The sequence below is a fragment of the Strix uralensis genome, chromosome 5 (assembly GCF_047716275.1).
Source record: "Strix uralensis isolate ZFMK-TIS-50842 chromosome 5, bStrUra1, whole genome shotgun sequence".
NCBI lineage: Eukaryota > Metazoa > Chordata > Aves > Strigiformes > Strigidae > Strix > Strix uralensis.
In genome coordinates this window covers 77826959-77849444 of record NC_133976.1, presented here as the reverse complement: position 1 = coordinate 77849444, position 22486 = coordinate 77826959, and the positions used below count along the sequence as shown (strand labels likewise).

General features: G+C 44.5%; 1 protein-coding gene across 3 annotated transcripts in view; it reads left to right on the top strand.

Moving 5' to 3' along the window:
- The first annotated feature begins 5482 nt into the window (after positions 1-5482).
- The window catches only part of KIAA1549 (KIAA1549 ortholog), a 154614-nt gene continuing 137610 nt past the window's right edge, over positions 5483-22486 (top strand). For all 3 annotated transcript variants that reach the window (XM_074871830.1, XM_074871831.1, XM_074871829.1), the window contains exon 1: positions 5483-6050. In XM_074871830.1, the coding sequence (XP_074727931.1) occupies positions 5930-6050 (121 nt within the window). In that variant the 5' untranslated portion in view covers positions 5483-5929. The remainder of the gene's footprint in view (positions 6051-22486) is intronic.

The window sequence follows — 22486 nt, the reverse complement described above, 5'->3', positions numbered from 1 at the left end:
ATCCATACTACGAAAGACCACAGTAGAATACCATAGGAAAGAGAATTTCTCACCTTCCAACTCAGTTACTTCTTGTGATGAATGCACTTAAGCTGCAGAGTAAAATGTAGTTAAAATTATAGCTAGTTTCACTTTGTGAGTTTGCAAGGGACAATGTAGGGAAGCTTGTGAGAGCCACAGATTCCAGGATTTCCGGCATGTATTAATGTCCCAGCAAAATTTGCTGCATTTCCTCAGATTTCTGTTTTAGTAGAATCTGAAGTCTTCTATGGATCTTTGTTTGTTTGTTTGTTTTTAATATTGTTATTATAAACGTCATTCTTGAACTTAAGATACTTTTTAGAAGCATGTAAGGTGGTTTGGGGTATTTTTGCTGTTCCAAAGGGAAAGGAAAAACACAGCCTCCACCACAAGTCCCAGAATGTCATCCCTTGGAGGGATAGCTGAGTGAAGTTCTCGCTGGTTATTCTGTAGCACTTTTTATCTGTGCATCTGCAAAAGGTGAAAAGGACCAGAGAGAGAGAAGGTGGTGAGGATGCACTGACCCAGCCTAAAGAAGTCCTGAGGAAAGCACAAAGAGAAGTACAGGCTGAGACGTGCTTGAAGCTGTAACCAAAAAAACCTATCCTTTGTCAGGATTCCTGCTGTACTCAGGACTTTCTGGTAGATGAGAAGTGTACTGAAGAAATAGCTGAAGGCTATATAAAGGGAAGCCGAAGAAAAAAAGCCCTGTAGTTGGTCATAAAATCGTGAGTCTGCTGCCACAAAGATGCCAAATACGTATAGATAACTCCTGCCCTGGTTGTGGATGGACGGCAGGGCAGGAACTGGGGGAGCAAAGTCCCTCCCACTGTAAGAAAAGATCAGGTTCGTGACCACCCGAGGAACCTGAACATACATAAGTCCATGGGTCCTGACGAGATGCAGCCCAGAGTCCTGAGGGAATTGGCTGATGGAGTTGCCAAACCATTCTGCATGATATTTGAAAAGTCATGGCAGTCAGGTGAAGTCCCTGGTGACTGGAAAAAAGGAAACATTTCACCCACTGTTAAAAAGGTAGAAAGGAGGATCTTGGGAACCACTGACCTGTCAGCCTCACCTCTGTGCCTGGGAAGATCATGGAGCAGATCCTCCTAGGAGCTATGCTAAGACTCGTGGAGGACAGGGAGGTGATTCGAGACAGCCAGCATGGCTACACCAAGGGCAAGTCCTGCCTGACCAACCTAGTGACCTTCTATGATGGAGTGACTACATCAGTGGACAAGGGAAGAGCTATGGATGTCGTCTATCTGGACTTCTGTAAGGCCTTTGACATGGTCCCCTACAACATCCTTCTCTGGAAGATATGGCTTTGATGGATGGACTGTTCAGTGGATGAGGAATTGTTTGGATGGTTGCGTCCAGAAGGTAGTGGTCAACGGTTCAGTGTCCAGATAGAGATCAGTCACAAGTGGTGTCCCTCAGGGGTCTGTACTGGGACCAGTGCTATTTAATATCTTCATAAATGACATAAACAGTGCGATCAAGTGCACCCTCAGCAAGTTTACGGATGACACCAAGCTGCATGGTGTGGCTGCCATGCCTGAGGGACAGGATGCCATTCAGAGGGACCTGGCAATCTTGAGAAGTGGGGCCGCATAAACCTCATGAGGTTCAACAAGGCCAAGTACAAGGTCCCGCACACGGGTTGGGGCAATCCCCAGCCAGTATCAATATAGGTTGGGGGATGAGGGGATTGAGAGCAGCCCTGCCAAGAAGTACTTGAGGGTTCAGTGGATGAAAATCTGGACATGAGCCAGCAATGTGCTCTCGCAGCCCAGAAAGCCAACCATATCCTGGGCTGCATCAAGAGAAGCATGACCAGCAGGTCAAGGGAAGTGATTCTGCCCCTCTACTCTGCCATGGTGAGACCCCACCTGGAGTACTGTGTACAGCTCTGGAGGCCTCAGCACAGGAAAGACATGGACCTGTTGGAGTGGGTCCAGAGGAGGGCCACAAACATGATCAGAGGACTGGAACACCCTTCCTCTGAAGAAAGGCTGAGAGAGTTGGGGTTGTTCAGCCTGGAGAAAAGGCGGCTCCAGGGAGATGTTATTGTGTCATTTCAGTACTTAAAGGGGGCCTATAAGAAAGATGGGGCAGACTTTTTAGTAGGGCCTGTTGCGATAGGACAAGGGGTAGTGGTTTTAAACTAAAGGAGGGTAAATCCAGACTAGATATACAGAAGAAATTTTTTACAATGAGGGTGGTGAAACACTGGAACAGGTTTCCAAGAGAAGTGGTAGATGCCCCATCCCTGGAAACATTCAAGGTCAGGTTGGACAGGGCTCTGAGCAACCTGATCTGGTTGAAGATGTTCCTGCTCCTTGCAGGGGGGTTGGAGTAGCTGACCTTTAAAGGTCCCTTCCAACCCAAACTATTCTATGATTCTATGATCAAGGCAAATGGGTGAAGTAAATGTCAATCAGGTTGCCACATATGATGAGGCTTTCTAGGAAAAAGGGGGATTAAGAGGTTTACAAAAAGGATTAAAGGAACTAAACAAAGTACAGAGATATGAAAGTTAACTAACATTAAGGGGAGTAGGAGCTACAATGGCAAAAGCATCGCCCCAGAGCATGGCTCCACTGAAAGAGGCAGCTAAGCAGGACGGAGCATCATGTGACTAGTGAAATTCCTTCACACTTTCTGGGAAACAGCAGACCAAAACAAGGAGTGTACTGTAGCATAACAGGTAGCTGCCTCACAGCGCCCCTTTCTCCCCCTGTTATTTAACAACAGGAGTTTAATTTGGAGGTGTCTGGTGGAACGTGTGAAATTGCAAGGGAATAGAGAATATGCGATCAAATGTGACAGTTCTTAAATTAGCTCAGGAAGCGGGGAAATAACATAAATACCAGTTGGGTCTCAACAGACACAGAAACTGGGGAACATGAACCCAAACACAAGATAGGAAGATTATTTTCGTGAACTGAACTCCAGGAACTGGAGCAGGAAATCGTGTTAGCTGAGACAGTGAATGAGTTAGCAGTTGCGGTGGATTTCATTACGGGTAACATCTCAGAAATGTGAGAGAAGTCGTCTCACACTTTAGTCTGCGAAGTTACCTTTGCGGCTTGGTGAAACAGATTATCTACAGGCAATCTGAAATGTACTACAGGCAGCCTTACGTGCTCTGTTACTAGAGGCACTGTTAGGACAACGATGTAATGTGGTATCTTTCAGCGAAGGACATGATAGGCAGCATCTGAAATCTGTTTTGAAATTAACTATTAACTGTCAAAGCTCCCACTGAACCTGAAGCAGGGATGGATTCCTGTTCACTTACTGAATACTGAGGGCTAGCTTTTTAAAAGAAAAGGAAAACCACATTTTGCAAACAGAAAGAGTATGTAACTGCACACTCCAGTGCCAAACACGGGTGCACGCTGCTGCTCACAATGAGGCATATTGGAATGAAGTGGGTTTTTTTAAGCTTTTGGTGGCTATTGTTTAGCCTGCACTGCAGATCTGCAAAAGGGGTTGGGAAGGACGAGAGAAACTGAGAGAGAGATGGCAGCAAGGAAGTACCTAACATGGCACGTATCCACAAATGGTGGCTACCTAGTTATAAAAAAAAATCTAATGAGTGCTCTTTGGAGCTGAGCTGTTTTCATGGGACTGGCAACTAGTAAAAAAAAAAATGCTGTTTGATTCCTAATGTGTTCTGGGAAACAGAAATCTCATTTTTTTTAGTAAATAAAAAGGAATATCAAAGACATACTTCTCTCTATCAGCAATTTAATGTAACAGAAACAATCCCCAGGCCCTGATTTTCTTTTTTATTTGCTCAGGTAAAAAAAAAAAAATAAATGGTGCAAGTTTTTCTTCATTCAGTTTTTGTTAGATGTTTTGAAAACTGGAGGGGGGGGGAGGGGGGCAGGGTATGTCCCACTGTGGTCTTTTTGCAATGTTTAACATCTTTGCATGGCATGTTATAGCTCAAATTTTTAGTTTCATTTTAATATATAGGTTGTAATCACCCATGAAATTTTCTGTGAAACATCTCTCCACTGTACAAAATGAAAGAAAATTATATCGTACTGACCGTGATTTTTAGAATGAAAGTACAGGTCTCGTGCTAGAAGGCCTGAAGTACTCATCATAGTGACTGCCTCTGATACCTCGCCAAAGACAGCACATCCGCGGACTTTTTGACCCTGAAAACATCTAACCTAAAGCTGGGAGGTTTTTCAGATTTCACGCCCTCCCCTTACTCACCGTGTCTATATTGAGCCACATCTTCAGCTGATGTAGTTTGGCTGATTTCAGCCTTGCTTATTTACATTGCCAAGGATCTGCCATGCATTATTTTCCCTTGCTGTCTGTGCAATACTGTGTTGGGAAGTGCGCTGGGTGATGGACAGCTAAAGCTTATGGGTATCGCTTTATTTCTGTATGTCAGCGAGATGAATCCTTCACTCTTCCATCCTTCTCTGGCAGCGAGGTCTATCTGTTGTGACCAATGTGTGCTGAGAACAACGTTAGGAACCCCCCTGATATACTGTTAGTCCTTTTTATTGCGAGTGCAGCTGGAAACTAGGTGAGCCCAGCTCACTTTCTGGCGGGACCTTTTCCCAGCTGTTGCTGGTGCTCCTCAGTGACTGCCGGACTCACCCATGGCCCTGAGGAGAGCTGGGCTCAGGAGGAGCCCTGTGGTGAAAAGGTCTCCCCTGTCTTTGTGCCCGCTATCCCCTAGAGCAACACTAATGCTGCGTGGATGTCCTGCCACGTAGCTATGCCCTCATCGCTGCGCTTTCTCCTTCTCCGCTTGGTCATTTATTATTGTTTGAGCCCCACACACTCCGCGTGCAGCCTGTGGGAAGCCAGGGCCTGTCCCCGGGCACCCCTCGGCCTGGCCAGCGGGCTGAGGGACGGCACCTCCCGGCCTCGCTCCGCCACGGCGGAGCACAGGCAGGGAACAGGGATGCCCCACGCAAACCCCCAGCGGGCCCCGGGGCCGCCCCGCTCACGGAGCAGGTACCAGCAGCCACCGAGGACCCAACCGGGCCCTCAGCCCTTCCCGCCGGGCCGGGGGGGGGGGCGGCCTTTGGGTGACCCACTCCCTCGCCCCTTCCCGGGCTGCGCGCGGCGGGTCAACAGCGAGGAGACGGGGTGCGGCGGGAGGGAGGGAGGGAGGGAGGCGGCCGGCGCCGCGCGGCCGGCGGGCGGGCGGAGGAAGGGGGATAGGGAGGGGCGGCGGGGCCCCGCGGGCCGGCCACGGGCGGGGGCGGTGCCTGCTGGCCCCGCCCGGTCCCTCACACCCCCCGGGAGCGGGCAGGGGGGGTCTTGGCTCCACCCCTCCCCACCGCCCCCGCCCCCGCCCGCCCGCGCGCGGCGGAGGGGGCGGGGCGGGCGCGCCCCCGCGCAGACGCGGACGGCGGGGCGCGCGCAGGTGGCGGGCGGCCCCGCTGCGCTCGCCGCCGCCGCGGGCCGGCCTCTGCCGGGGTTAGCGCGTCGCCGGCGGGGAGGGAGGGAGGAGAGCGAGCGAGCGCCGGGCGGCCGGGTCGGGGCTGCCGCCGCCTCCCACGTGAAGGGCCGTAGCCGCCCGGGCGAGCGCCGCGGCCGGCCGAGGAGCCCCGCTGTCCCGCAGCGCGGGGGCTTCCCCTCCGCCTCCCCGCCCGTGGGCCCCGCTCCCGCCCCGCCGCCGCTGCTGGGAGGCGGCCGGCGCCGCGGCGCTGCCCCCGTGAATACTCCTCACGGGGTGGGCGTGGGGGGTGTTGCGGAGGGCCCCCGCCGCCCCCGCGGGCGTCCCAGCCCCGCCGGCGGTGGATGCGCCCGGGAGGAGCCGCCGAGCCCGCCCAGCCCTTTCAGCCCGCGGGGTGGGGGGGGACGCGGGGCGCCGCGATGACTTGACGCCGGGCCGCGGCGAGCCGTGCCGTGCCGTGCCATGGAGGGGATGACACGCTTCGTGGTGGCCTCGGCGGCCGCGGCGCGGTGGCGGCCGGCGCTGCCCGCCCTGCTGCCGCTGCTGCTCGCCGTGCCGGCGCTGCGGGGCTCGCCCGCCGCAGGTAAGGGAACAAAGGGGGCCGGCGGCAGGTGTGCGGGGGGGGGGATCGGCCGCTGCTGCCGCCCGGGGCAGCCGTCCCCGGTGTCCGTTATCGGGCGCGTGCGGGGGGAGGCGGCGCCGGTAACAATGCGGCGGTGCCGGCGGGCGGGGGCCGCCTCTGCGCGGGGCGCCGCTGGGGAGCTCCGCCAGAAAACGCGCGCATTGTTCGCAGCCACAGCGCGGCCGTGGGCTTCGCCGTGGGCAGCCCCCACGCGGGGGGAGGGGGGGGGGGGCGGAGGGACCCGTTCTGTGTCAGCGAAGGAGAGAACCGGTGTGGGGAGGGGGTGTCGGTGGCCTCGCGGGGGTCACGATGTTTGGGGAGTGTGGGGTGTCCGGTGGTCGCCCGGAGTTGCGGTCTTAGCGGCGCCCCCCCCCCCTCTTCCCCCCCCCCCCGCGGCTCCCGGAGCGCCCGCGGTGTGTGGGGGTGCCCCGTGTCAGGCGGTGGCAGCACCTGCGGGGCGCAGGGCAGCTGCTTCTCCTTCGCCTTTCCAGTTGGGAAGCGTCGGAGCCCCTCGAAACGCACAATGCGACTTCCCGAGCACAGCCGTGGCGTGACCTGTGTGTGCAGAGGACTGTCGGGGCTTCGGAGGGTGGTGTGTGTTCAGTAGATGTTTCAAAAGAGCCAGGCATCAGTGACCCCCTTTTCGTCTCCTTTTCTCCAGTGGCTCTAGACATCAAAATTACTCTGTAGTTAAGCAGTTTAATCACAAAGATGTCTCATTTGGTTCTGCTCCCATAGCACTTGGTTCATCTTTAATACTTTTTTTAAAAAATGCAACAACTGCTGTTTCATAGAAAGGGACAGATTTGCTGAGACTATAGGTTTTCTTTTTGGTAGATAACAGGTATAAAGTAATACACTTTTATCAACATCAGTGAGTGGTAAGGAGTGATAAGAACCTGTATGAACCTATTTCATGAAGTGGACCAACTAGTGTTGACTCTTATTTCAACACAAGCATCGTGGTGCTTATTGTTTGGTACTTAAGAAACCTTGGTGTTATAAAACATGTTTATCTTTTTAATAATACTTTATTTCCACTTCAGAAAGTAGTTTCTGTTTTGTTGGTGACCTGTTAGCTTTTCAGGGAAGTTACACTCTGCTCCATCTGCCCTCGTAGCCAACAAGAGATGTTCCATTTCAAGCCTACACGAAAGTTGATAATTTCTAGTAAGCTTCAGAGATTTTTTTTCTTAAATAGAACAGGCTTTGCGTACAAACAGGAGAAGACAAAGCAGTAGGTTTGTATGTTGGAGGTTTGCTTGGGTGTTTTTGCCTCTTTGGGATTAAAATGGCCAGGTTTCTTTTTCTAGATCTTCATAGTAAGTCAGTGAAGGCTTTTGTTTAATTGTTCGTCTAATACTTAGTAGTTCTTAATTAAACATTGGTGTGTATTTCTGTAAACTTTTGTGTGATTACTGTGCATTCTTGTATAACTTAAAAGCAGTGGTAGAAATATTATGTAACTTAGTGTTTGGGCTGCTGTAAGAGAGCACTTAGAGACAACAGATCTTGCCCAAAGCAATGCTTTCCTGCTCGGTCTAGGGCAGGAGCCTTTGAGCTGTTCCAGTTTGCGAGTCCTCTATGTTTTCTCTTTCCACTGGGTATGTAAATCATGTACAATGAACTTTAGTATACAAAGAGCAGACTTGCTCTTCAGAGGATGCTTTTTGTTAGACATCCCAGAAATGGTCCATTGATCACAGAGATTTAAAGACCACAGGTTGCAGAGAACAAGAATATTTTATTCCTTTTTGGTTAGGAAGAAATGCTTTATTAAAAGGCATGACAGGAATTTGATTTCTCTGGTTTGGGCCCATAATATTTAAAAAATTAGGACACAGCTTTTATCCTAATATTTTCTTTAGCCTTGAAATGTTTTGATGGTATAATGGGTGGTGTGAAACAGGAGAGATGTGTACTGGTCATGTGCAGTAGGCTTGGACAACATTCACTTAATTGCTCAACAGATTTACAACTCCCTGAGTATCTCTCTTGGGTGCAGTTCATTTGCTTTTCAGTGCCATTTGGTCTTGACCAGTTTAGGAACAGCAAGAGCAAACTCCTACAGCTTTGAGTTATGCAGAAGAGACATACAGTAAGAGCGGAATGGCTGTTACAGCCACTTGCTTGCAGTTGAAATAGCAAAGTGAATGTACTTAAGATAATTTAGTAGTAAATCAACTTGGGTTTTGGAATGCTTGATCCAGCTCCCACTGAAGTCACATGTCGCTGAATCAGGGCTTCAGCTTCTACAATTAAGCAGATGCTGAACTCTTAATATGTGGATAGGCTGCTAGTGTGCTAAAGGTAGGCATGCATTTGAGCACCTCTGTGAACCAGGGCTTTGGTCAGGCTCTGGGAAGGTCTTACTGCTCAGCCTAGGCTGTGTTTGTGCTTTTGTTCCATTGCACAATCTGTGCAACTCCCGCACTGACAATCAGGAGGATTTATCTTGCCTTGCTGTGCTGTTTTCATGGGAGAGAGGAGAGCTATGTGCCGGACTTGGAAAAGTCTGCAGTGAGTCTCCTCTGAGACGCGAGGACCAAAGACAGGTTGTGGAGGTCAGGCAAGGAATCAGATGTAGCTGCCTTATGGGACAGTTGCAGGATATTGTTTATTCAACTTAATTGCATGAGTGTGTTGCAGACACTTGAGTTGGCATCATGTCTCTTGTGGCCAGTTCAGCTTGTCAAGCTTGCTTCCAGTTCATTTTCACAGAAGACCCATCTGGTTGGAGGATTCCCTTTAAGACTGCTTTCTGTGCTGTGCTTGCTTTATTTATGTCAGCCTCGTGTCTACAAGCTACACTTGTAGTCTTGCCAGAGGAAATGTGTTTTTTGTTTGCATGTTCTTTCAAGAAGTTAGAATGCTAAACAAGCTAGTGGACAGTGCAGCTTTTTGTTCAGATGTGTCTGTTTTGTGAGTGACATTTGTTCTCTGTGAAGCAAGGTCTTAAATTTCTCAGGCAGGGCTGGGACTTGAAATATAGCATGCCTTTAACAAAGTAGGCTTTAACAGCTTTGACCTACCTTGGGTAATAGATTTCAGGCACTGGACACATTAAAGAGCAGTGATTATTGCTGCAGCACAAATCTTTTCCAAGAGGTCTTGGGAAGCTGATGATTGTGGTAAGTGGCAGGTTCTGACAACCCAGTTCTTATTTCTCAATTCAGAGTGTGTGTGTGGGGAGTTGCTTGGGAGAGAAGTGAAGCAGAATAGGCTTCTTAATCATACAGTCTCACTTCAACTGTGGGAGACATGGTTTTCCCTCATTTGAAAGTAAATCTGTTTATGGCTGATGTCTTAAACTACCAGTGTGTCTCCAGCCTTGCCCATTGTGGCCTACAGTATGAATAACACTCATTGCATAAGAGTTATTATGGATGATGTCCTTAACTACTAGTGTGTCTCCAGCCTGGCCTGTTGTGGCATACAGCATGAATAACACTAATAGCATAAGAGTTATTAAATAGAGTGTGTCCTGGGAACCTATGTGTAAGTAAAAAGCCAAAAGGAAATAGGAAAATGGTCTTTCGAATTTTGTCTTATAACCCCAAAGTGAAGCTGATTGGTAGCATTAAATGAACAATGCAGACCTAATTTCTTTTTGGCTCGTGTAAGAATCACACTTTCATGGAGCCCTTGTTAGTATGGCTAGTTTTACACTCTGGGGTTGCATGATGTCTCTTTTTTAAAATCTCTTTAAGAGCCATATATTTCTGTGCTTTTCTTTAATGGTTGCTAAACACACATGAGCTCAGTAACAGATTTGATTGACACTCCCTATATGTGCTGTGTTTTCAGCTGTTGATGTTATTGGAGACAGCTGTTCTGGAAGATGAGGGGAAAACCTTTCCTAAGAGCAGTGGATTAGTGGTGTCTTCTTCCTAACACATGAGATGGGGAAAAGGTACAACTGACCATCAGAACGCACATCGCTGATTACACCAGTGTAATTAATTGCATGTAAAATGCACAGAATAAATACTGGAAAATGGTAGACTGAGCTGATTGTGCTAGCTCTTATTAAAAAGCTGTAAGATGATATAAGATGCTTGTAAGAAATATTACCGTTTTGCAGTGGAGTTGAGAACAAACTTAACTGTTTCAACTGAAATTTTTAAAATTGTGCATTTTGCTATGGGCTGAAGCTTTTTTTTCCTGTGCAAAATGTCAGTTGAAAGAGTTCAGCTACTTCTGATGTTGAGGCAAGAGGAAAACAATGGTTTTTGCTTTGAGTTCTGCCAGCTTCTTTTCTGAACAACTTTAATACCCTTACGCTTTGGAGCATGCAGTTAAACTTTGGCAGATTGTGTCTGCTCTGACGGGGGTGTTTTCTCTGCTGCTGCTTTGAAAGTGATTTTTTTCAAAAGCTTGTAACAACTGAATTTAGGTGCACATGACTGAGATAGAGATGATGCTTTTTTTTTGTCTGCTAAAACTTGGATATAGCCTGTTCTCATGGAACCTCACCTATCTATTAATACTGACCAGGGGATATATATGCCACCTGGACAGATGTACTGAGCATGCTTCCCATACCCCAAAATGATGTGTGAAAGATTGGACTTCCCTGTGGAAGTCTGTCTAAACTGCTGCAGAAGTGGAACAGGATTGAGCTTTAGGACTGAGAACTGGCACCTGCCTGCCTTGTGTTAAGGACATGTCTGTGCTATGTAATGGAGGGCTTTACTTACTGTAGGGGAACTTTAGGGGAACCACACCTTGTGGTGTGGTACTTGATTGCATTAGGCCCAAGAGGGAAAATGGAGAGAAGGCTTTTGGAAGGAACTAAATCAGCATCCCACGCTAGCTAAGCAGCAGGAGTAAGAGAAGGGTCTATGGATCTTTTCCAGTCACTGTTCTGCTCGTTGATGAGATGTGTGCAGAAACCTGGGAGTTGTAGGAGTAGGAGGGGAAGAGATGCACAAATTGCAAGAGGGTTTGTGAGATGAAAGAAACTAGAACTGGCAGGGAGGGTATGAAGACTAGGACGCAAGACATTAGATCAGGAGTGGGAAATAGGTCTGTGAATGGGGGAAACTGCAATGCAGAAGTTAAACCTAGAAGAAAGAAGCAGTGCAGCCTGGTAGTAGGATAAGCACACTGGGAAACACAGATGGACTCTGGTTAAAAAAGGAAAATAAACCTCCAAAAAATAGTGTTGAAAAGAAGAATTGGAAATAGGGAAATAGGGACGATAAGGGACTGGGACAAGACTGGAAGCGATGCAGCCACAGAAGCTTGGAATTTAGCAAGCATGTGCCCACTGCTTTGGGACGCTTTCTCCAGAATTTGACACAGAACCCAGGGCTTCAGTGTGTTGGCCGTTTTTCTCTTCTCAGCCAGGAGCATGATAATCTGCTGCTACTCGTTGAACGTTTCGTGAATATGCACGTTTCAGCCTTGTGACAGAAGTGTTTTTCAGAGTTTGTTTTAAAAACTGGAAAATTTTCTCCACAGAAATTGTGGCAGCATATGAAGACTGCAAAGGCAAAAATCAGCAAGTTGGAAATACTGGCATTACAATAATCTGTACAATTTTAAACTTCTATGCCTGTAAGTTATGGTACACCTATACTCACATGATCACAAAGTGTATATCCATATAGATAATATAGCTATATAGGCACCTGCACATAAATATCTGTACGTACACATACCCGCACACAGACAAGGACCCTCATTGCGTTGTGTACAAAACTGATCTCCTGGGAGAAATGGGTGCTGGATAGCAAATGAAGCTCTTGCTCCTTTTGTAGCAGATATTCAAAGGTGTGAAATGAAGGAGTGTATTGAGTTTGCGCTGCAAGGTTTTGGTAGCCAGGGGGCTACAGGGGTGGCTTCTGTGAGAAGCTGCTAGAAGCTTCCCCAGTGTGCGACAGAGCTGGTGCCAGCTGGATCCAAGACAGACCCGCTGATGAAGGCCAAGCCCATCGGCAGTGGTGGTAGTGCCTCTGTGGTAATATATTTAAGAAGGGGAAAGAAACTGCACAACAGCAATTGCAGCTGAAGAGAGGAGTGAGAATATGTGAGAGAAACAACTCTGCAGGCACCCAGGTCAGTGAAGAAGGAGGGGGAGGAGGTGCTCCATGTGCTGGAGCAGAGATTCCCCTGCAGCCTGTGATGAAGACCATGGTGAGGCAGGCTGTGGAGGTTAACGATGGAGAAGATGCCCACCTGGAGCCTGGGGAGGACCCCATGCTGGAGCAGGGGGATGCCCAAGGGAGGCTGTGACCCCGTGGGAAGCCCATGCTGGAGCAGGCTCCTGGTAGGACCTGTGGACCTGTGGGGAGAGGAGCCTGCACTGGGGCAGTTTTGCTGGTGTGACTTGTGACCCCGGGGGGGACCCATGATGGAGCAGTTTGTGAAGATCTGCAGCTCGTGGGAAAGACTCTCTCTTGAGAAGATAGTGGAGAACTTTCTCCCATGGGAGGGACCCCACACTGGAGCAGGGAAATAGTGTGAGGAGTCCTCCCCCAGAGGAGGAAGGAGCAGTACAAACAGTGTGTGATGAACTGACCACAACCCCCATTCCTCATACCCCTGCGCTGCTGTGGGGGAGGAGGTAGAGGAAATTGGGAGTGAAGTTGAGCCTGGGAAGAAGGGAGAGGTGGGGGGAAGGTGTTTTTAAGATTTGGTTTTATTTCTCATTATCCTACTCTGATTTGATTGGCAATAAATTAAATTAATTTTCCCCAAGTTGAGTCAATTTTGCCCATGACAGTAATTGCTGAATGATCTCTCCCTGTCCTTATCTTGACCCATGACCCTTTAGTTATATTTTCTCTCCCCTGTCCAGCTGAGGAGGGGAGTGGTAGAGCAGCTTTGGTGGGCACCTGGTGTCCAGCCAGGGTCAACCCACCACAATGAGTTGAGGGACAGGGAAGTTTGAATAAAGGTTTCACTGTTAATGTAATTAAATGCTCTCCTAGGCAATTGAATTGTGTTGCTGTTGCAGAGTTTTGGTGATGTGAGCGAGTTGCTTAAACTGAGCCTCCCACAGGTGGTCACTAGCTGTGTGTTCCTCATTTACTGGACGTGAGACCTCTGGGATCTGTGTTGCAGAAATGCTGAGTGTTTGCAGCTGCCAAAGAAGTCAAGGGGAGTTGTTCTTGAATAGATGTTGTGTCTCTAATTCTAAATACTCATTAGTGTTTCAAATTAGGCACTCAGAATTTGACCTTCTTTCTTAATTTCACCATTTGTAAAATGTAATTTCTTAGATGTAATTCCTTGTTTGATTTTCAAAACAGTATGAAGTGTTCAGATGCAGTAACAGGGAGCACGAAAGGAAAGTTCATCAGAAAGCCAAAGACTTTTGTCTTTAGAACAGTGAAGATCCAGTGGATGATAAACCAGTCTACTGAACCTGAATCCACAGAAAAGAAGTGTAAGAAATAAACTATTTGTAAGCAAATAAAAAGTAACAGGTGGTGGTCTAACAGTGTGCATTTACCATATTAAGACTTTTTAGTGAGAGTTACCTAGGCTTATAGATGGGAAGATGTACTATGCTGTATCAGAGTGTGGACAGTGCAGTAGGATTTTGTTTAATCAAATTTTTGTAAAAAGAACTCATATTTATAGTTGCTGATGTTTGTTGCTTGCTTTCAGTTTTAGCAGTTTCAGCCTACATTCCCTACCTGCTTGTTCTTCACACACAAACTGTTTTCTAATCATTTTAGTCCTCTTCCATTTTCCCCTCTGATTTAGAGAGGCTTCTCTTCTATTAATTAATTCCCTGTGTAGACTTTTGAATTGGTTTAGCCATCTGGCCAAGGCAGTGTGTCTAGTCTTGTGGTTTGAAATAGAGGTAAGAGGCTAAAATTCACCAGCAGGTAAGGGGAGGAGATGGGAAGAATGCTGGAAACATAGTAAAAGAAGGGCCTGAAAATCCAGATGCTTTTCAGTAGGGAACATGCATAATAGTATCATACTGAAGGAGCTGAAAAACCTGCACAGCTGTAGGGTGAGGGAATAGGCAATGCAACAGTGCTGTGTGAAGGGATCTGGTGTTTATCGTGCATCACAAACAGAATGTGATTCAACAGGATCACAGTGGTGCTGGATCTCATGAACACATGGTCTTTGTCATATCCTGTGTAATAACTTGTTCATTCTCTTCAGTGGCAGAAAAGCTCCAGCTGGAGTGCTGTGTCTAGTATGGGACCTTGTCCTTCAGGAAAGAGACAGGCTACAGAAATATAGGGTTGCCTAATCAGGAACAAAAAAAGCAGGTGGACAAAACTTTATTCAAATGTATAAAAGGTAAATACAAAGAGAAGTGTAATAAGCGGTTGTTTATGTTGAGTGAGAAAAGAAGTGGAAGACTTGAACTGCAGTGGACAAGACAGGTTTTCTGAATGCTGTTTTTTCTAACAGGGGGGATAATGAAACCCTGAAATACATCGTTTGGGGCAATAATACAATCTGTCACTGGAGTTGTTGACGACCTGCAATATTTTGCAATTCTGTTTTTGTGAGATTCTACAACTAATATAATTTGTGCAGACTGCAACATTGGGGCTGATACCTGTTCATTACTGAAAACTTTGGTGTTCTGTTCAAGTGAAGAAACAATCTGTGGTTGTACAGTTAAATACTGTGTCATAAAGTTTATGCAGAGAAAAGCTCAGTTAGGATTTCATAGTAATGATACTTCCTAACTTTTGAATGACTGGTTTTAGGCTTAACAGGTTTGTAAGGTTTCAAAGAATATTTTGTAATCCTTGCTATAGTGACTTTATCCTTAGTAATAATGGGCAGGAGGAACACACTAATTTTTTAAGTTAGTCTCGGTGCAAGTTCAGTTTCTTAAGCATTTTATAATACTGCATAGATTATCACTGAGAGGACAGGTACAAGTAAATGGTGTGGGTGTGATTCTTCATGTCTTTATTCATCAACTGAATTATTAGCATTTATGTATCTAACAGGTGGGATGGAAAGAGAGGCAGTATTAGTGCTCAAAACTATTAATATTTCTGTGAAATGCATAGTTGAGCAAGCTGAGAACTTGTTCATCTTGGCACAGAATTTAGGATTTACCCTTGCCCTTAGTGAAGGGAGAGATGGTGGAAGGAAGAGGTCTTAAGTGATGCAACGTAATTGGGAGACTGAGCAAATAAATAACACTAGACCAAATCTTTCACTTGCCTGTGCTGTATGTACTGCACATGTCTGGGGCTGGGTTGAAGGGAGAATGCAAAGCGTCTGGTCCTCAATAGCTGAGAGACAGCGGGTGCCCCACCTGGTGACTCGAAAATGGCCTGTGCAGTGCGTGTGTCCTGACAGAGCCTTTCTGGACAGGTAAGACAATGGGGAGCAGTCTTTGTGCCCTTCATCTGAAATCGGTTGGTGTGACAGGGTGAGCGAGAGAGGGAGGATAGGAACTTTGATTGGGAGGATACTGAAATAAAGAACAGCAAAGATAACTCTCGGGGCTGGGGCCACTGTGGGAGTGGGTGAAATTGGGAATGTGGATTAGGGTATTGGTGATGGAAGGCTTAGTTGAGAAGTGCTGTGGTAAGAAGAGGGCTGCTTGATATTGGGAAGTTGGAGGTTTACGTGTCTCCCCTGTGTATTTGAGTTGAGCATCCTCACTTTAGAGCTTTCCCCAGAACTACACAGAAGGAACTGAGGCACTTGCATAGGGCATTTTCTAAAGGGATAACTGGGCTCAGTTTTAATAGAAAACTCTCGGGTGCCTGGTAAGATGTGTTTGAGAACTGTAAATGCACCTGACAATAAACGGTCACATAGGACAGGTAGACAATACAGGTAAAGATGTTTTTAGTATTGATACAATCTACAGGTTTTGTTTTCAGTGTATTTTTTCTTAATTCACACCATTTTGGACCATTTCCTATTGAGTGTTTCATACTGAATAAGAAAATCAAACTGGTATAATTTCTTACAGAAGAAGAAGAGTTTCCTTTTGTTTGCTCCCCAGCCAACAGTGTATGGAACTAGTGTGTGGATACTCTCCAAGTAAAAGTTCTTTCCTCATTTAAAGGCAATTGTTTGATACTGCAGGGTGGTGCGGGGACTGTTTATTCTTCTTCTAGCTGGGTGCGAACTTGACTAGATGTTGAGCCTGTCTCACCTTTTCCTGTGGCCTGTAATTCTATTGTAAATAAATTCCACCTCATGTATGCAGATTGCAGTGAGCACTGCTCAACCACAAAGCCACAATGATTTAGTTCATCATTATTTGGAGCCAAAGCTCCAAGCATTTATGTAGCAGGCTCCTCTGGGCTAATATCATGTTACTTTTTGAATAGAAGGAAGATGGTTGTTTATCAGCTGCACTGGATTCTGATTAGATAACTTCTCCAGTGGATGTCTGTATTTAAAACTGGAGCTAGTGCTGAATTGAGACCAACTTGTGTGATACATTCGAATAGAAATTGCATGTCACAGAATAAAATCCTGAGCTAGAGCAGAAGTCTGGTTTGAAGATGTTTTCAATTAGAAGCTGACAGTGACCTTACTTCCTGTCCTTATGCTGAAAGATGAAACAGATTTGGGCTTCCAGCCATTGACATTCAATTTTTAGAAGATGTAATTTGTTCCACTCTGAAAGAACAACAACAAAAAAGTTTTTCCTTTGTCTTCCCTGAGTCCATGTGTTTTTATAGTAACTTGGTTAAAAAAATTACGTAAATGCTTATCAACATAGTAATCAAGGTTTTGTCAAGAAATACTTTATCCAGTATTAGTACAAGTGAGGAAGTTTCAAGGAAATACATTGTGTTAGTCTTTTTACTTTGTTTTCTTCTGTGAGTAGTTACTTTGCTGCTTCTACTGCAGCCAGGTTCTTAAAACTGTAAAAATTGTCAGAAGGATTAGGAAAGCTGAGGAATGTGAAATGAATGTAAATCCATTTTGCTTCTTTTTAAATTGACTGTATTCCAAGTAGACAGTGTCACTTGAAAGTATAATCTTCTTAAAATCCTGGGAGCATTAGAAACTTAGAAGAAAAATCAAACATAGTTTCTGCACTGGAGTATTAATTCTTATGATTCTTTAGCATTTACTGCTGCTATTTACTGTGTGTGAAGTTTGTTAAACACTGAGGTCAGGTGAAGATAGTTCTAGAAATCTTAGAGGTTCTTTCAGATTTACTAAAACACTCAAATTAGTTGTTCTTATGTATTTCTTGAATGAGCCGAAACCATCATTAAAACATGCTACTGATGTGTGAGATTGCACTGACAGTTTAGAATGGTTTTATTTTATATTTAGAAATAAAATACATCCTTGAAGAACAGAATGCAGCTTTTATGTTGCATCGTGTATTTGGTACAAACATGAAGTCATTTAGGTAAGATACTTTAGAAATATTTTGCAGAAATATTTTCCTCATTCCTAAATAGTGTCAGTCTTGGAGGTCACATCTAAAACTTGTTTTCTGTAAATACATTGTTATATAGTTTTCTAGGTATTTTTAAAAGTAGAAAAGTACATAAATTTTACATCTTCCAAATGCAGGTGCAAGAGTTAATACACTTTTTGAAGACAAGTGTTTTGATGAGTGAATACTTCAAGCTCCTGCTTTCATTTCTCCTACATCAGAAGTTACGTTTCTAATGAATTAGTGGACTTGGCTTTTATGAAGACATATTTTGAGGTTCAGTGCTTTTAGTTTTAAGAGAGTTGGAAAAAACCAAAAATTTTATCAGTAGAATGGAAGTAATGAATTAATTAAAATGATAGTTATAGAAATTCTTCTGCATGTTTAATATCCTTGTGGATTGAATTATTTGGAGGAGGACAGGTGAAAAGCACAGGTGCATGTTAAATATAGTTTGTCATAGGTACCCAAAGCAACACCCTAAACAGCAGGTGTTTATGTGGAACATGCATGTAAGCTCAGGTGTGTAGTACTGGTTTGTGCTCATAATGCATTAATATGTGTGTGTTTTGGTGTTTGGTCTTTGGGTTTGAGGTTGTTTTGTTTGTGTGTTCTTTTTTTCCTCTTGGCAGATGAGGGAAAACTTTAAATGAGATTATGCATTCTTCTATCATGAAAATAAACAAAGTCTTGAAGACTATCTGGGCAGGTTTGGATGTATGAACTCTCCCAAAGTTTATTTGGGACCTCTGCCTCAAGTTCTATTTCTGTTGTGCCCACCGTAGGAGTTACATCATATAGTAATCTGATACCAGTTTATTCTGGTAATTCTGCAATACCTTCCTTACGTGTTTCTTTGATTGTAATATAAAGGAGCATGAACATAATCTGTTAGCAAGGAACGGAGTAGGGAACTATGGGAAGTTTATGACATAGGGAGCCCAAATGATCAAAGCTCTCATTAGACTAGCTATCTTTATAACCTACAGTTGGGGTTTTTTTTTTGTGCTAGCTTTTGTACAGTTCATCTTGCCTGTAAGCTTCGTAAGGTCATAAGCTTGTTAAGTTTCCTGAATTGCTGCAGTGTGAGAGAAATAGCATTACTGCATCCTTTCAAACTTCTGGAACTGGATTCCTTGCTGCTTCAAGTATCTTGATAGTAAAACTGTTAGGTTGAGGCAAGAATTTCATCCTGTGTCTTCAGGTCTAAAGAATTTAGCTTTTAAATTGCAGCTCTGTTATCTCAAGCTAGGTGGAAAATACTGAAATAGGAATTTTGTTTGAAACCTATATATTTTAAAAGAATGTTTGGGTTTTTTGCTGATTTACTTTCATGAAAGAATATGCAAGACAAGTAAATCAAAGCCAATGGGATATGGTTTTAACAGCTCATGTCTTGTATGTCTCATAATTAAACTTCTGTTCATAGTCTTTTGGGGGAAGGGGTTTGTTTTTTCTCAAGGTGCAGGATTTTTTTTGTATTTGAGAATTTGAAAAGAACATGGTAGGTCTAATTTTTTTATTAAACACTTGTGTTCATGCACAAATTGTTCAGTGGCTGAAGTAAGTGAGAGTAGGATGACTTGTGATGATGTAGTCTCTGACAGTCGTATCAATAGCCTGTTTTCCATCCAAAAAATCTTGCAGACCTCCTCATAGCATTCTCTAGTGTTTATGGAAAATGGCACATTTCTAAATAAAAATCATGCTTTGGTAAGTAGGCTGTTCATGAAGCAATCAGTTTCTATTTTAAACAAGTAAACCCACCAGATTTTCCTCTGTTTTTACACATTACAGCAGGTGTTATGTATCTTGAATCAAAAGCCACAACAATAATAGTCAAAGCTGGTCTTTTGAGCTCAGCCTTGTTCCATATCAATGTTTTATGTTGTTTGTCTGGAATGTTGAATTGTCATGATATATACCTGTTCGAATAGAGGCACAAGACCAAAAGATTTCACTTCACAAACATAGTAACATGGTTTTCTTTATCCAATATAGTAAACTTCAAATCCTTTTCTTCTTCTTTCCCCCCCCCCCCCAAGAAAATCCTTTTATGGGATTTTTTTTTTTTTGAACCAATGTGTCAACATTCCCTTCTGTGCTCTCCCCAGTGCTCCTCTTATTTTCCCCCATATATTCTACCCTCCTTGCTACGTCTCTGTTTTGGAGTGGAAGTTGCAGGGAGTTCCATCTTGCCTCCTACTGAAAACCAGAAAAAAATAATGACGTGATTCCAGCTTTTGTTGGTTTTGCACTCTGTATACTTCTTCCAAGCTCTTAAGGAGGAAAGTAGAACTTGTTAGGCATGGGTGGGGTGTTTTCTTGTTGGGGAAGGGAAGACTTGGAAAAAGGGGAGGAGGAAGAAAGCGGGAGGGCAGTCTCTTGCCAGACATGAATGATTTTTCTCTTATGAAGCTGTGACTCTGTGTTATTCCATGCAGGGGAAAATCCAATTTAAGATGTTGCTGCTACTTCTCTCTTAGCTTGTCACTTCAGCTTTTTGGGTGCTTGCTGTATTTTTAAAAAGTACTTTATTGGGATATTTTTACTGTTTTCATTTTGGTTTGTATTTTCTCCTTTAAATGGCATAGTCCTTGAAACCCTAACTTGGAGCACAGACATGCAAACAATTGGATTGACACCTCTGTAGCACAGAAATTAATGTCTGGGGATGTAAGGGAGTGGCAAGAACCTTTCAAAACACAGCTGCCACTGACAGAATGGCACCACAGCTCTATTTTACTCTGAAATTAATTTGTTAAGGAGCAACTGGATTAGAACTTGCTTGATCTTAAATAGCCTCTACTATTGAGAAACCTTCATGTTAATGGCAACTATTTCTCATTTGAACTTGATTACTTACTAGACTTTTATATGACTGTTTGTCTTTCTGGAAGTTTTATCTTCTGAAAGGAAGGTGGGTCTTTGTATTTCTAAGTAGTTTGACTCAGTGTACATAGTAAAATCTTTTTCTTTAACAGAATATGTATATGAATGATTGAATTCAAATGTCTCCTTGGTTCTCAGTCATATTATACTTTCTGTACAAAGTTTAAGCTCCATGATTTGTCCAGATAAAGGATTTTCACTTTTACAGCGGACGGGTTTAGTGAACTAGTGTTCTTGCTAATGCATTTTAGTAGGGCCCTACATCCTTCTTTATAGTTGATGCCTTCTGGTTTAGGACTGGCTTCAACACTTGCCCTAGCATCAGAATGATTTACTATTCAGTCCCCACGTGAGCACTTCAGTTCCTTTCTCCACACTGTTTCTGCATACGCTCTCCCTGTGTAGCCTCACAGGCCTCAAGCTTTGGCAACATGCTAGGCTTCCCTCCATCTGCTTCCCTGTGTGACAGCCACTGCTCCGGCTATGTGCTTTGCAGTCCCAGAGGACTTGTTGGGGTACTGGCTAAGCCGGTGTTGCTATTGCATTTTTGGGGCTCTTTTATTTCTCTACACTGTATCGAATAGAAAACCACCTTTCAGTAACATGTGTATTACTGTGTGTGCAAATCAGGCTCTTACTATAAATTCGTTCCAGTCTAACAAGCCATGCTTGTCTATAGGGCAGCAAATGCATCCCTGGGCATTTGGAGGTGAATGCACAAATGCATGTTTAGAGGTCTCAAAGGTCTTAACTCGGCAAGCTAGGCTGTCTAGGACTGTGTGAAAAGCAAGAAAATTTTGGGAGTTAGAATTTGTGTGTTCCAATATGAAATGGTACATGTCCAGTACCTCACTGAAATCAGTTTATATAGTATCTATGATATATCATGCTGTTTACCTATTGAAGAGTTGCTGCTTTAGGTATTTTCTGCATCATCCCAAAGAACAAAATTCTAACTAGTGGGCTTCAGCATTAAGGAGGTAGTGGAAATGTTTGTTTTCTTGCCTGATTCAACGTTACCATGTGAGAGACAGGTTTTGGAAACAGTCAGCACTGGAGACAGAATATTTTGTAGTGAGCATACTCCTCAATTCCAGCAAACTTTTGCGAAGTTTTATGGGTGCTAACTTGCTGGTAGCTGCTGCTGGCGGCAGCTTTCTTGTGAGCAGAAGAGTTAAATTAATGGTGCAGGACCTGTTGTGTTGCCTTCCAGCGCAGGAGGGGCAGCAGGGATGTTGACAAGGAATATGGTGGCACATCAGTTCTCAGCCCCTTCTGAGGGAAAGTGGGCAGAGGCAAACTAATGTGTTTTACAGTAGAAAATGCAGGAGTCTTCCTGAATGTTTTGGTACTGTGGAGGGTTGGGAGCAGAAAAGAATACTGAAATATTTTGGAGAAAAATACAAGCCAGCATGTTTCTTATTATGGAATAAATGGGTACATTTTTATTTTTGTCTTGGTGGTTTTAAAGCCAAGTGATACTGAACTCAGTATCTTCTTCTCTTCGTCTGTTGGCTTAATGATGGAACAATGTCTTGGGGAGAGGAAGCCTCATCAGGGAGAAACTAATAAAAGTGAGTTGTGAGGCTGTGCATATTGTAGGTCACTTTAGAGACTGTTTTTCCAAGCTCGTATGGAGCTGGAAGTATCACCCTTGTGGTTTCTTTAATTATGATTTAAGTATCACATGGATGTGAAGCGTTAAAAATTATAAAGTGTCTCTGGGAATGAATTAAAAAAATCAGTGTTGCAATTCTCAGTGGTACTTAAAATGGAGGACGATTTTTTTGCCAGAATAGGCTTCCATTGAAAAACAGACTTCCTGGTATGTCCCTGCATAATGCTGTAAAAGCTAGACCTTCTGCTGTTTTGCATAGTTAGCTTCGATGATAAAATTTTGCACTGCCACTAAGAGCTAAGGCAGGAAAATTTTCCAGAAGTATGTATTTCAACATACAATCTTAGTCATATATCACTTCATTCACACTGATAATTTTCATGAGTTCTGTTCCATAATTATTTGAAGATCAATAATAGGTGTGCTTTTCTATCTATCCTGCTAGCAGTATAGTGGTCTTTGAGATACTCGAAGAAATGTGAAGATCTCTCATGATGCTGACTGTAACAGACTTAGTCTCTAATT